Source organism: Phalangium opilio, unplaced genomic scaffold (assembly GCF_054372755.1).
Source record: "Phalangium opilio isolate 3A_F unplaced genomic scaffold, DU_Popi_V2 ptg000089l_1, whole genome shotgun sequence".
In the NCBI taxonomy this organism is placed as follows: domain Eukaryota; kingdom Metazoa; phylum Arthropoda; class Arachnida; order Opiliones; family Phalangiidae; genus Phalangium; species Phalangium opilio.
In genome coordinates, this window is record NW_028324194.1 from 8488243 (window position 1) to 8502743 (window position 14501).

The window sequence follows — 14501 nt, forward strand, 5'->3', positions numbered from 1 at the left end:
GTTTAAAAGCTTGAATTACCGTCTCCACCCTCTTATTTTTAATCGGAACTAACGAACCCCATTTTGAAAAATAATCCACGCAAGCTAAAATATATCTGACCCCTTTATTATACCTTTTTAAGCTTTGCATATCAATTAAATCCAAACCCCAAATTTGGTCAATACCAAATGAAATAACTCGCGGTCTCAAATAATTAATTCTAGCTGGTCTGTGTAGAGTATAAACATTTTGTTGTTTGAGAAATTCTTTAACATCTCGTACCCGATAACCAAACTTCTTCGCTTCCCTAAAGAGAGCAGCGACACTGGCGTAGGACCCTGGGCTTTTACTATTATAATAAATGCTTTGAATTTTCCCCCAATCTTTCCCCTTGTTTCGTGTCTCCTCCGCTCTACGCTTTTCCATCTCATATCCTTTTCACAACCTAAAAAAAATCGATGCCTAAACTTTCACCTTTCTTGGTCTATTCACGCTCTTTACCGTCTTTCTCAAATGTTTATTCACATTCCAAAACCTTTTCCCCCGTCTAACTACCCTCCTACCTGACTGAAGTTTCCACGAAACCTTAGACGGGACTATTATAATTCTCTTACGTAACATCATGGATCCAAATTCTGAATGAGTATGGTTTATTCATACACTTGTTATTTATAGGAAAATAACGCAACTAGGAATAATAGACATCTTACTAATATTTTTTTATTATCACACATTACAAAATAGGGTTATTTTTCCACTATATCCTTATTCCCGTAAGGTAATGAAGTAACACCATCTTCCAAAATATACCGTTTATCATCATAACACGATAACGCGGCTTTCCGAACTTTCAAGGTATAAAGTTCATGATTCTCAGACTGGAATCGATACATGGTCTCTGACGTACGTTTCCTTTTGAAAAGACAATTTTTATAGTCCTCGTGTCTTATTTTGTTTTTCACAACAGTTTTACAAATCCCCTTCAACGTTTTTTTTTCTTCCGTTTCACTCAACAAAAGACTATAAATTTTACTACGGAGCCCTACGTATTCGTGAATGGGCTTCCCCGAAGTTTCATCTTTGAACTTTCCCAACGCCTTTTTATTGACCTCATTGTAGAGAAAATGGTTCTTAGGATAATTGCTAAAGTCAAATTTATCACCGTGTCTCTCTAAATCTTTATACACGTTTTCCGTTTGAACTTCAATACAGAATGAATCAGTGTCGGTGAATAACAATTTCACACGATCATTATATACTTGCTTTAAGAAATTGAAGTAAAAATCGAACATGAGATGTTTTGATAATTCAAGAACAGAAAACCCTATGTAAATTGGTCTATTTAAAGTAATTTTTTTGGGGCGCATGGAAACGCCCACTAAATCTTTGTTAAATACCGTCACACTTTTAAACGAGGGTTGACTAACTTTCTTTAACAATGTTTTTTTCGTGTGAGCTAAATGAAATACTATTCTTTTCCTTAAATTTTCCATTGATTTACCAAATAACGAATTGACAATTAGCTTGAACAATGATTGTGTAAATTCGTCGGGCGCTAGCTTCCGTTGTTCGGTATTGAATTCAATAAACGGTCTAAGCCAACGCTCTTGTCTGAATTCTAACGCTCTATGTATTTTTGTTAAGACCATACCTTGTTGTAAGTAAAGTTTTAGATTTCTATAATGGAGAACATACTTCGTTTTAGACATTTGGTTGGGAATTAATTTTGGGTTTGATTCTTTAGGAGGTATGTTAAATTCTGCTAACACATCTTGACAATATGGTGAAAGTTGGGAAACCTGAACGCTCAACCTTTCAGGAGCCAAAGGGAAATCCGATGTAAAAGCATGAATTTCCGGGGGGTAAAGAAGGTCGCATTCGATGATGTATCCTAGATTATTATCATCGGGTATTTTGGGGATTTTTGTCATTAAACTATTTAATTCTGATTCGGGGACCCACTTAAAACCATCAATTGGTAAATAATCGCTTAAACTTGTCCCATATCTGAAATGATAGACTAACATTAACCCCTTGCAATTATTTTTAAAAATCGACAAGTAACTCACAGGTTATTACAATCCAGATAGAGAATGTAACTCGTTGGTTTATCATTAACATATGTTTGAGGAATAAGCGGGTTATTGGCAGCGGCGTATCGGTGTGTTATCATAGAAACTCCTCCACGGATTTCCGATTCTAGGAAGAGATACTGGTCGATGTCTAATAATAACTCTAGTTTCACCCCAGTTTTGAAAAGCATCGCTTGCCAGGCGTAACCTGGTACTGTTGAAAATATTACTTTCTAGTATTTAAGAACTACATTACCAACACCTTACGTGTGAACGAATGTAGAACATCAAGGTTGTAAAATTGAAAACATTTGTCTCTAAACTCGTTAAAAACATCACATAATTGAACACAGTCGGTAAGCACGTATAGATCATGTAGGTCACCTAGATATTTAAATGAATCCTTTAAAATTTTCAGCCTTTAGATTTTCTTGTTAGAAATAAAAAGCTATTACCCATATTTTTCAATTGGAATGTATTCCAAATTAATTTCACATGTTCATAATCCTCTTCATCGATACTTTTATCCGATAGAGTACTGAAAAACGCTTCTTTATCCGGAAGCGCTGTCTCATCGAAAACCTTCGAGGAAGTTACATATTCGTATGGATACGGTAATTTTTTTAATAGCAATTTCGCTTTGTCCTCTTCAAATAGGTTATTAAGAACCTTAAATTTTTCCGCCCCTTCTTTACCCAAATTCATCACGAGATTCGATAATGAAGTGTTTAGAAATCTAAAAACAATTACTATAATCACTTTTACCCGAGTAAAATAATGAAATATCTTACCTAAATGAGTCGATAAATCGGATATTACTAAACGTAAACGAAATGTAACGTTCCGTGTTTGAGGGGATGCAGGACAGTTTTTCATTTTTGAAAGATCCAGCCTTTTGAAGAATTAAATGTAAATCATAGCTGAAAAAATAGTGTTATGTTTTTAATCCTATTTTAGAATTTCATATTCAAACTATTACTTGGAGAGATTATGAAAAATACATGGTAGATATTTAGGGGGTTTGATTTTCAAATTACACGAAGAATGCGCCGCTCCACGAAACTGACCAGTTAAATGACAATGATCACGTACTGGTCGGTCATCATCATCATCATCATCGGCGAAATTCTTCTTACAAACCCTACAGTGACTTGAAAATTGAAACTCTTTCTCCTGTTTATCCGTCATAATTAGTGGAATATTTATAGAGAGCATGTAACTATTAATGTCAGCCTCTATTAGCATTCGTTTGAGAAAAACACTAACAGCGTCCAATCCTCTGTTTAAAGGGGGCTTCAATTAGAACCGGTTAAAAGCAATTGGAAATTAAAAAATGCACCTGTAAACAAACGGTTTTGATGTTGTACCATCGCTATTCATAACGATGTATGCAAAACCACAAGTGATATGTTGATTAATTTTATGCGTGTGCGAAACTTTGTTATCTTGTTCGGGGCCTGCAATCGGAGATAGAATAGATTCGAAATCGGCAACAACGTATCTCGGTATTTTTTCCCTCATTTCATAATTCTTAAAAGTAAATTCTTGTTCTTCCGGCATTTCTATTAATGTCGGCGCGTGTTTTTTACAGTCGTCGATGTGTTTATCCCTTAATGTTTGTTTGGAAAATCTGTGTAGACATCTCCGACAATAAAATGTCGCGGCTTTCTTTTTAGTTAAATTAGAAAGAAGTCTCGATAAACTTTTAATCAGACAGAAATGTTTCTTTCTTCCTTTAGAAATTAACAACAGGTCTATTTGACGCCGTTCTTCACATTCGTATTCACTGATGAACAAAGGGTAGACAAACTTTTCGAATCCGAAAATATTGATACTTAAATTGTTACGCTTTTCGAAGGAAATTAGCTCACTCGGTGACACTTTGAATGGACTTTTAATATTTCCCATGTCTATTTCATCCAAATATCTCGCATAGTTACTAACTCTTTCATCGTGTAATTTAGCAGGATGTAATTTAGCTAGAATAGAGTATTCGAAACATCTCTCATCCTTATTTCGAATATTTATCAACGCTTTTTTCGATTTCAAAAACGGTGGTAGCTCGAAATATGACGCTGGTCTTAGTGGATGATATGATACGATATTTACTTGTAAAAACAGAATTTTGTTCAAAACCCAGTTGCTACCACCTTTCTGGAATTGTTCCAAAGAGTTCATTATTTTCTGAACACTTCTCTCTATTTGTTCATAAATCTCATCCTCGCTTAAAGTTGTATTTGTATAACCACGAAAGAAGGGAAACTCAAAGACTTCCTGCGTTGAATTAACTAATTGTCGACTAAACCGGACATTAACCACAAGGTACCATTTAATACCTCGTCTTTCAGTCAAATGTTTCTTCAAATACGTATATATCGCTTCTCTATGTCTACTAGTAAAAGTTAAAATATCAACTTCATTTTCATTCGCCTCTATCCGTGTCGTTACTAGAGCGTTACGTAAAATCGGAACTTCATTCAACTCTAAGTCATTAACTCCTGGTTGATTTAAATTCCTTTCACTCGATGTGTTAGTACGTGAAGTACTAGGTTGATTCAAATTATCACGTGAAGTACTAGGTTGATTCAAATTATCACGTGAAGTACTAGGTTGATTCAAATTATCACGTGAAGTACTAGGTTGATTCAAATTATCACGTGAAGTACTAGGTTGATTCAAATTATCACGTGAAGTACTCGGTTGATTCAAATTATCACGTGAAGTACTCGGTTGATTAGTTTTGTTAGGTGGGTCCGCATCATCCTTCCCTCGATCGGGGTAATTCTTTCTCAGTTGTTTTAATCGTTTATGAATGGATAAATGTTTTTCTAATCTGTAACAGCGTGAAAATGTCGCGCCGCAAACTTTACAAGTTAATTTGTTTTTTTGATGAACTTCGCGTATATGTCTATTTAACGTTTTCTTATAACTAAACTCCCGATTACAATCCGGACAGGTGAAATTCATGACGGTAACTGAAAGTGCGGGTCTTTTCTCGAGTAGGATGGTATTTATACATAATCGTGACATAAATTTTCTTATGTCTTGTATTCTTAGAGGGGTTTTTTTTCTTTTTAAATCACATCCCCTCCTCCTCTAATACTTTAAAAAATAACCTACATTTTAGTTTTTATAGGTCAGGAAATCGAACTGTCCAGACACGACATATTCGACTAAATTTTTTTTTAACCGCTAACACACCACCCCCTGAACTTTACGTCGTAAAAAACCATAGCTATGTCCTGTATTCCTCGAGGGGGTTTTTCTTTTTAAATCACATCCCCTCCCTCCTTCAATACTTAAATAACCCGCATTTTGGTTTTTATAGACCAGGAAATCAAACGTGTCCATTTTACACCCCCCCCCCGATCTTTACGTCATAAAAACGGGGGCGTCATAGAAAATACATAGTATGGGTTCCCTAAGGGTTCCATATGGGTTCCATATGGGTTCCCTAAGGGTTCCATATGGGTTCCATATGGGTTCCATATGGGAACCCTATGGGAAATAACATGGTGGTACTCTGGAAAACTCCATAGGTTTAACATGGTGGTTCTTGGGTTAGGACCCCCCTTTTCTCACTACTTAAGTCTCTACGTAACGTAGCTTTGCGCGTGCTGTCAAGAGACGAAGAACTTCAGGATCTTCAGGATTTAAAATATACAGGAGTTTTTTTAGCCCAAGTGCACGGACCTCTAGACCTTAGTTTTAAATAGGTGTGAAATTGCCTACAGCCCACTACACGTATTTGAAACTAAGGCCTAGAGGTCCGTGCACTCGAGATAAAAAAACTCGCGGATATTTTAAATCTTGAAGATCCTGAAGTTTTTCGTCTCTTGACAGCACGTACAAAGCTAGATTACATAGAAACCTAGGTTTGCGCGAGCTGACAACAGTTGTGGCAACAGAGTATATACAGAATAAGCTGTCCTCGGAGATAGGGAGTTGTCTACCCTATATCGTGGAAACAAATTTCCGCACGCGCATTCTTTATCCATGGTTTCAGCAACAAAATAGGCCTAGTTGAGGTTATTTACTTTTCTACGAACGCGAATCTAACAAAGCCAATTTCCCACATAAACGACACAGCTCTCAATTGACTGCCACAGAACTTTTTCCAAATCTAGCAATAGCTATGCCTAATTTCTGCATGTACTACACATTCTCTTTTTGCAACATGACGAAGTCATGGCTATGTCTATAATGGCATTCGTAGCCATATGCGAAGGGGGCGAAATTAGCTGTTAGCGTTCATTTGCTGGGTTTCAAGGTTGAGTTTACAGATTGTGCTCATGTTCGACTAATTTTGAGTCTTTGCGTTCACAGTTTGCGGTACGCTGCTTCATCGTGCCTGTGTGATCAGGCCATCAAGAAGGCCTTTGCGTGGCTGAACACAAAATGCGTCACGGCAGGGAACCACATCGACGACGGAGATTACGCGGATAAGGAGAGCGAAGTGCGCATGTTGCTCAGCATCCTCAGCATTAGTTTAATGCCGGCATGCCTCATTGTGACATGGGAAATCTGTTTCAAACTGTGTCCGTGTTTCGAAACCGCCAGTGTTCAAAACACAACCCGTCGCGCCGCCGGGAGTGTGGCGCACTCCTGTAAGCCAAGCTTCTGGGCGGCAAAGTTTGAGGGAATACGACACATGTCGGCGTTCCTACCCTATAGGTGCCGACTGTCCCGTGTCCGCCGGAGGTGACTTACCCCAATGCCACCTTCCGTCGCCTCCCAAGTAAACCTCATTTCCTTCCCTGCTTACACACATACGACCTAGCGGCCCCCGTCAGTGCTGGGCCGCGTAGGGTCTCCCGCTCAATTCTTCCTGGTGCTCAAGGCCTAACGGCTAAGCACTAGTGCTAGTAGGTGGAAAAAAAAAAAAAAAAAAAACCCGTCGCGCCAAGAAGTTGCAATTTCTTAATTAAACTTCGACATAGGCCAGTGTTTCCCAATCGCCGTGTTTAAATTTAGGCTTTTAGAGAGCTTTCAGGTGAGAAAATAGTACGTGGTCACACCCTCCCAAGTCTTACCGCTGTTCTGGTAGCCATATTGTTGGTGGTCTCAGCTTCATTCCTGCAGTTTAAACCCACAACCAATATGGCAGCGTAAATTATGTCACGAGACTCAGCTCATCCTCCAACTGAAAGCTCTCTATAGGATTCATAGACAAAATTGCAATAGAGTGCTGTCAGAAGCGCCGGTGTGACGTCACCCATGCTGTTTTCCCATAAAGAAAAAACGGTAACTGTCATGGCCGCTCATTGCTAAAGGCAGACTCGTGACGTTTAACCTTGGATCTGACGTCACAACTGACAGCACTCTATACCCAACGCAATATAAATAATATATAAATATAACATATAATATAATATATAATATAATAATAATATATAATAATATAAATCAAAGCAAAGTCCTAACTGACTGACTGACCGTGATGCGCGCGTTCACGTGTTTGGTCATATAATTTCTCAAAAATATAATTGCAAAACTTTCATTTGTAATACGTTCCGTGTTTTGAATTGAAAGGCGCGCTTTCATTGGACAGAACTCCCACCTTATTTCATTGGCCTGTCTTTCACAATGATACATTTCCCTTGTATAATGCTTACACTATTTTAAAAGATCCAGTTTGAAACATTTAAATGTTAATCAAATTATTTAACTTTATCTTTAATTAAACTTAAACGTTAATTGTTTGTGATAAATTTAAACTCGCGGTAACGCGGTGTAACTGTAAACAAACGAAACCAGGGCTCTACATAATGCACTAGTCAAGAAAAATGCCTTGACTACTAAAATAAATCGAAATCTGGGGTTCACTAGTCAACTTGACTAGTAAAAAAAATGTCCCAAATATTCGTAAACCATGCGTCTCACTAGTCAGTGACTACTAAAAAAAATTGGGATAGGGGGGCTCACTAGTCAGGCTGACTACTAAAAAAAATATCCTTATGTAGAGCCCTGAACGAAACCATGTTACCAATCGTCTGCTATAAAACCGGGGATGATGGGGATCTTTAAGATGGGATAAGACAGAGAATGAGTTACGATCCCTTGTGGAGTGTGGTTCAGCCTTTGTTCTCCTATAGATTTGCAATTATTAAACTGGTCCCGAGGAGTTAAAAAAACTAGTCCAATCAATTAATAAACTGTTTTTGGACCAGAGGAAGTGCACTGCTATTTCATACTCCCAGCCGTGCTCCCAGGACCCAGACTGGTGCCGGCCAAGACTTTTAACTGCGCGTGTCGTCTGCTACTGAATCTGCTGTAAAAAGCACGTGTCGTGTCGAAAAACCAAACCGCCTCTCCCCCCTCCCGTCAGTTTGCCGCTAATTAAGGCTGATAATGTTTGTTTGCTGAATTAATTGGATTAAATAAAATTAAAAATGGACGAGTCGGTAGTTATTAAGAGCGAAGTGCCAAATGATGATAACATTTCTCAAACAAGCGATGTCATAAGCAAGGAACAGAAGAAACTGCTCAGAAAACAATGGGTTAGAGAAGGTGGTTACAAAGAATTACGTAAAAAGAGACGAAAAAAACAACAAAAAAAGAAAAGGTCATTCCAAAAACCCCCAGAAAAATATGATAGCAACGATTTAACTGAACAGCTAGGGCTAGAATTCCCCATTCAAGTTGTCAGGGACGATGAAACACTTCCATCACTAAGTCACAGAGCCAAAAAATTATTATCATGCGCTATTGAGCAGTTACTTTACGCAAACGAGGATGAAGAACTACAAGGTATGTTAAAGTTTACTTTCATTGAGATGTTAGAGCGAACAGAACCTTTAAAATCACTTTTAAAAATGTCACCATGACCATATGGAGTTCAAAATGTTAAGATTTAAACCAGGGCTTGAAATAGAACTACTAGGGCTTAGTAATTTGTCTAGACGTTAAATGTGGAAATTAAAATAAGTTGTGGAAAATTAAAATAAGTTGTGGAAAATTAAAAAAAAATTAAAATAAAAATCAAATCGACGTTTTTACTTTTGCGCGCGGTATGGAGCGCAAAAGTAATGGTCTGACTCCGGCCGGCTGGCTGGCAGGGTTTTTATTCAAACTCCCATTACGCAATTTTCCCGCAGAAACAATCCATTGTAACATTCTGCAACAAATCCATGGTCACGAGTACTTCGTATCGACAACGAAAATCGGCGGTCAATGTTTAGTCCAGACATTTTCGAAGGCTAAAAACGTGTCTCTAGTACGCAGATTCATGGAACATTACACCAAAGACTTGTACGTGATTTGCGTCGATCTGGGTGCCACACACGTCACTCAGGCCCTTCTAGTCTTCTCTTTGCGCATGATCCAAACCCGCACTGAACTGAAACTTTCCCAAGATGATTACGCGTATTTTGAAAACTGGGTAACGCGAATCGCCGAATTCTGTTTGGAGAATCTAGAAGACTTCATACTTCACGAAACAAACAGCACGTACGTGATACGTACACTCGTGTTGGTTCTTTGCGGGAGAAGTTGCGAACCGGATATCATTCGGAACGTCAAGAAATTCATGCAGACGCAAAATCTAGGTATTGACTTTCGCTTATTGCATTTTCTGCTCCGGGATTTTCCGAAACATTTTGCGTGTTCCATTTATAGGTTTAGATTAAGCTCGCGTTCGGCTTATCACGCGATTTAAATAGAGTGCTGTCAGTTGTGACGTCAGATCCAAGGTTAAACGTCACGAGTCTGCCTTTAGCAATGGGCGGCCATGACAGTTACCGTTTTTTCTTTATGGGAAAACAGCATGGGTGACGTCACACCGGCGCTTCTGACAGCACTCTATAGGTATATCTGGTATAAAATAAGGCGTCGTCTGCTTCTGAGTCGAAAATATATTGTAAAAAACTAAAAACGGGCGTTAAGCCTCGGCAGACTCATCGGGAAGAAGGTGGATTGTTATTTAATTTTTAACAGACTGTTGTTATTCTTGTAATTCCCAGATCGAAAGAGTAAATGGTGGAACGCTATTCCAGAGTCTTTTGTAAAATTGTTCAATAAGTTTACTAAGAGCATCATGACAAGTGATAAACTAACAGGTAAGAGCCTTTTTGACCCCAGACCCCGCCCCCCTTAGACCCCATACAATTACAAAATGTTAGTAGCTACGACAGTCTTTCCAGTCCTTAAATTTGGAAACTGGTAATTTACCATGGTACTTAACCAGTATATTACCATTGTAATATTACTGTAATTTGCCATGGTACTTTACCATTGTAAAATTACGGTAATTTACGGCGGTATTTGGTAAATTATAGGTAAGTTACGACGGTAAATTCAAATTGCCAACACATTTCTAGTCGTGAGACTTTAAAATCCTAATTAGGGATCATACAACAAATAGACGTAATACCGAAAAAACAGTTTAAGAGTGTACCACGTGGTAGTTTTATAGTCATTAAAGGCCTACAAATACATATGACGTGGAAAGATGTGTCAAACCCCTTTATGCATTGTAAAGAGACACGCATCACGCGATAACAAGCCACACGTTTAGCGTGCACATCCCTTCATAGGCAAGGCTTAGATTATACAGTATAAAAAGGGGTTCCAAAAATGGTGGGAATTCTACGAGTCGAAAATGTTCCATGACTGTAAACAAGTTATGAACATTGCAAGTTTTACGGATGACCCCTTAGAAATTTAAGTAAGGAATCCGAAAGCGCAATGCTAATTAAGGGGCCATCCTTAAAACCCTTAAATAAACCATAACTTTGAACATTTTCCAATCAAAATGGACCATAAATCGCATCGTATAATCGGGCAAAAGATGTGAACACTCAACTATGAAAACTTTGGGAAACCCTGTATTAAAAGCTACTTAAATGACCACCAATACGGTGCCTTTCTTCCGCTGACAGAAATGGTGACGTCAGAAAGCAGCGCGCCCGTCATTCAAATTCTTCTATTGATTTTGAAAGGGACTAAGAGCAAGTTGAATTCCCGATTAACCAAGAAAATTGCCAATGCCACCTTTACCACCAAGCCCGAAACAGAGTAAGACTAAAATCGCTATTACTAAATACGTTATGCATGACGTCAATAATGACGGTTTCTACACCCACTCCCCTTTAATACAATCCCGAAAAATGACCAGTTAAAGATTACAAGTAGAAAAAAATCTATGTAGGCCTATTCCTGGTAAGATATATTGTACACCCTTCAAGTTTCATAGTTCAACATTTTAGTACACTAATAGCCCCTTCCAAAAAGTTTGACTGCCTTGTGTATCTTGTTGTTTAAGTTCTTCGCGCATGCGTACTTGGAGCTAAAAAACGTCATATCTAGGTTTTGAACTAGGCTATGCGGGGAAACTACTTCCTGTTTGTAGGAAGAACTGAACTGACTCAGATTAAGAACATAATCAACATTTTTTCAAAACTTTTTCGAAGGGGCTATTACTTCCGTCAGCCATAACATTCGGTGTTCGGCAAATATCGTTCATTTAGTTCAAGCATACGTTCATAAGATATGTTCGCATAAGTTTGTCACTGGTTACAAATTGGAGCTCGTCATGAATTAACCTAGGTAGGCCATTGATTCTTTTCAAGCGACGCCTTGTACACAGACTATTTAGGACTAGATGAACTGTAAAATTAACCGAGTGTAGTCAATTCTCTCTCGCTTGTCGTTCTCCCTAGAACTAGCTCTAGCTGTAAGTCTCTAGCATTACGAACTGTATAGGTCATACTTATGTAACACATCCTATAATAAACTTATGGTTCAAGAGATCCATTTTGGCAATAACTCCGATGTACGCTTTTGCCCAAGTGCAATTTCTGCAGTTTTCCACCACGAAAACGCCTCGTTTGTTGTCGAGAGGATGGTGGAAGTTGCTAGTGAAGAAACTCGACTATGGTTGTGGAGAAACCATTTTGAGAAACAATTCGCCCAGATGTGCGCCAATTCTAGGGGCAATTACATTGCTCAAAAAATCATCACCACTTGCAACAGCAGAGAGGAAGTAAGTTACCAATTTGCCTTCGTCATACCTAGCTTTACTAACAAACTATCCAAATACCCATACGCTTCCTATACGAGGTAATGTTTTCTACTGCATTTGAAGCGAATTTCGGCTGCAGTTTAATTTAAAGAATCGGCACTTGGCACTAGATGCTCCCTTAGTCGAGGCTGCAAGGGCGTGCCAACTACGAAGGTCCCCGCTCGCTCAACTCTATGGGACTTTAATATTAGGCAGACATTTTGCCCCCGCTCTAGTAGAAAATTTTGCTTCGTGTTGGCACGCCCCTGGTCGAGGGGGGAGTTCATTGGCCCGCTAAGTTTGGCAAAGGCCTGGTAGTTTTAGCTTCGCAATCGTAAACGAGTTCTGATTAGCCCTACCTTTTGCAACGATTAAATTGGGGTGTAGAAGATGAGCCAGCAATGTTAGGGCAGCCCCAGGATCCGAAATTTACTTTAAGCATTTCAGGAATTTATATAAAAAAACATTCGTGCACTTGGATTTTGATCTAATAATTTGGTGCGACCAAAAATCGTTACTAACTCGAAACACGGCCCTATAACTCTAATAAAATTCCGTAGTTTTGTACCTATTATATTCATAAATTGATGTAGTAATTTTGTCGCAACGTAGCTAACGAAGATTTTCGACATAATGGCGCCAAACTTTGGAGAAATTTTGGAGCAACGGTCTTTCACGGTTTTCAGCAAGCTGGCCTTAATGTGCAAAAATCTCAAGTGTTGCCAGAAAGAATTTACCGAAGTAATTATACTTAAAAAATTCATTAACGAATTTCTTAGTAATTATTTAGAATGGAGGAAGAATACTCGGAAAAATGGCGGGCGGTCTACGTAATTCGCGTGTCGTAGACCGTCCGCCATTTTTCCGAGTATTCCACACCCATTTTCTCGCGTCTCACTGGACCTAAGCTGTTCCGCAGTTAGCGCGCGCCGATGACTCTCAGATTACGCATCCCCCCTTATCCTCGGCCCTATTACCTCATAATTGATTTGACGTCACGGTTTTTGAAAGAAGCAGACAGCTGCTTTACGAACCCTTTCGAGGATTAACAAGCCATATTTGTTCAAAATTTTTACAAGGCAATGATGCAATTATTGCAATGCCACGATCCGGAAGAACGGCGGAATGATATCGCCCCTTTAATTATAAATATGCAAAACTGGGAACTATTTCACAAGCGGAATGTTTCGCAATTGATTGTTGTTAATGCGGGAGCTCAAATTGTTCAGTACATGTTGCAGTTCAAAAAACCACTCAAGGTAAGTTTGTTTCAATTCAGTTTTTAGGCTAGTTTTCTTCATAAGTAAAACATAAGTTCATAAGATATGTTCTATAAGTTTGTCAATGGTTACTGAGAGCTTGTCACGAAGTGACGTAGGTGAAACGCGAGGGGGTAGACGCTCTGGATATCTGTGTACACCTGAGTTCAGAAGAGTTCAGCTTTGACAGTGCATTGAGTTCAAAACCATCGGAACTCAGAGTTCAGCTTTGACAGTACATTGAGTGCAAGACATTGTACACCTGAGTTCTCAAGTGTCTACCCCCTCGGTGAAACGTCATAGATTCAGGGTAAAGCGACGCCTGGTGAGGCGCTGTCAAAGGCTTAGTACAGACTAAAACCGAGTGTAGGGCTTCAATTCTCGTTTGTCGTTCTTGAGCATTACGAAGTGTAGTTAGTGTCATGCTTATGGAACATATCTTATTAACATATGGTAAACTGTAATTGCGGTAGATTTTGAAGAGCCTATTGAGCATGCCCGAAAAGTGTCTTATCCAAATGGCCCGCTGGAATACGTCCTATCCTATTTACGAGGCCATTTTCAAATGTCCATTTTTCATTGATGAAGACGAAGATCGCCTAATCACGACACTCAAGGTAAACCGTGTCTCTTTAAATTTACATTAGCTTAAATCAAACGCTGTCGGAGGTTGATAAGTTTGAGATTTAACGGATTACTTGACATTTGCACCTCCGACCAATAACGTAACGTAAAACTATTTCAGCCATTTTTAGTCAGCGATTTAGCGACGAAAATGCACGGGAGCGAATGTTTGCGTCTTATTTGGAAGAACGCTTCAATAAAGTCCAAAAGAGTAATAGCTCAAGAATTATCGATGTCGGCCGAAGTTCTAAAATCGGACACTTTTGGTTGGCCCTTGTACCAGGAGTTCGATTTGCACAATTACACGAGCAAGCATCAAGACTGGGAAATGGCTCAAAGTTTGCTCACCAAGAAACGAAATTATAGTTCCAATAACGGATGTGATTTGTACCAACCTCCCTTAAAGAAAATTAAAAAAGAAATTGAATAAAATGATCAATTTGTATTTTGTCTGTCTATTCTTTTGTGTTCTGAGATCCAGCGTGTATTTGTTACTTAGATGAAGGCTAAGGACGTATTCTATCATAATATTATAGGTTTACTTACGTCACTTCATGACAAGCTCC

General features: G+C 38.7%; 3 protein-coding genes across 4 annotated transcripts in view; 1 reads left to right on the top strand and 2 right to left on the bottom strand.

Moving 5' to 3' along the window:
- The window catches only part of LOC149647376 (uncharacterized), a 198749-nt gene that overhangs the window by 59947 nt on the left and 124301 nt on the right, over positions 1-14501 (bottom strand). The gene's annotated exons all lie outside the window — the stretch shown is intronic.
- On the bottom strand, positions 676-5622 carry LOC149647385 (uncharacterized). 2 transcript variants are annotated; one of them, XM_089850231.1, is made up of 8 exons: positions 3392-5622; positions 3032-3331; positions 2844-2972; positions 2508-2788; positions 2320-2436; positions 2050-2266; positions 1676-1987; positions 676-1606 (listed from the first exon to the last, which is right to left on the bottom strand). In XM_089850231.1, exons 1-8 carry the CDS (start codon positions 5080-5082, stop codon positions 727-729), a joined length of 3927 nt encoding a protein of 1308 aa, XP_089706357.1. In that variant the 5' UTR covers positions 5083-5622; the 3' UTR covers positions 676-726. The 2 variants fall into 2 exon arrangements, with proteins under 2 accessions (XP_089706357.1, XP_089706356.1); XM_089850230.1 differs by having other exon boundaries at positions 676-1987; positions 3392-5621.
- LOC149647386 (nucleolar protein 9-like) lies at positions 7759-14378 on the top strand. The gene is made up of 9 exons (XM_089850240.1): positions 7759-8802; positions 9150-9599; positions 10014-10109; positions 10932-11067; positions 11842-12034; positions 12665-12793; positions 13132-13311; positions 13785-13928; positions 14057-14378. The coding sequence occupies exons 1-9, from the start codon at positions 8445-8447 to the stop codon at positions 14363-14365; spliced, it is 1995 nt and encodes a 664-aa protein (XP_089706366.1). The 5' UTR covers positions 7759-8444; the 3' UTR covers positions 14366-14378.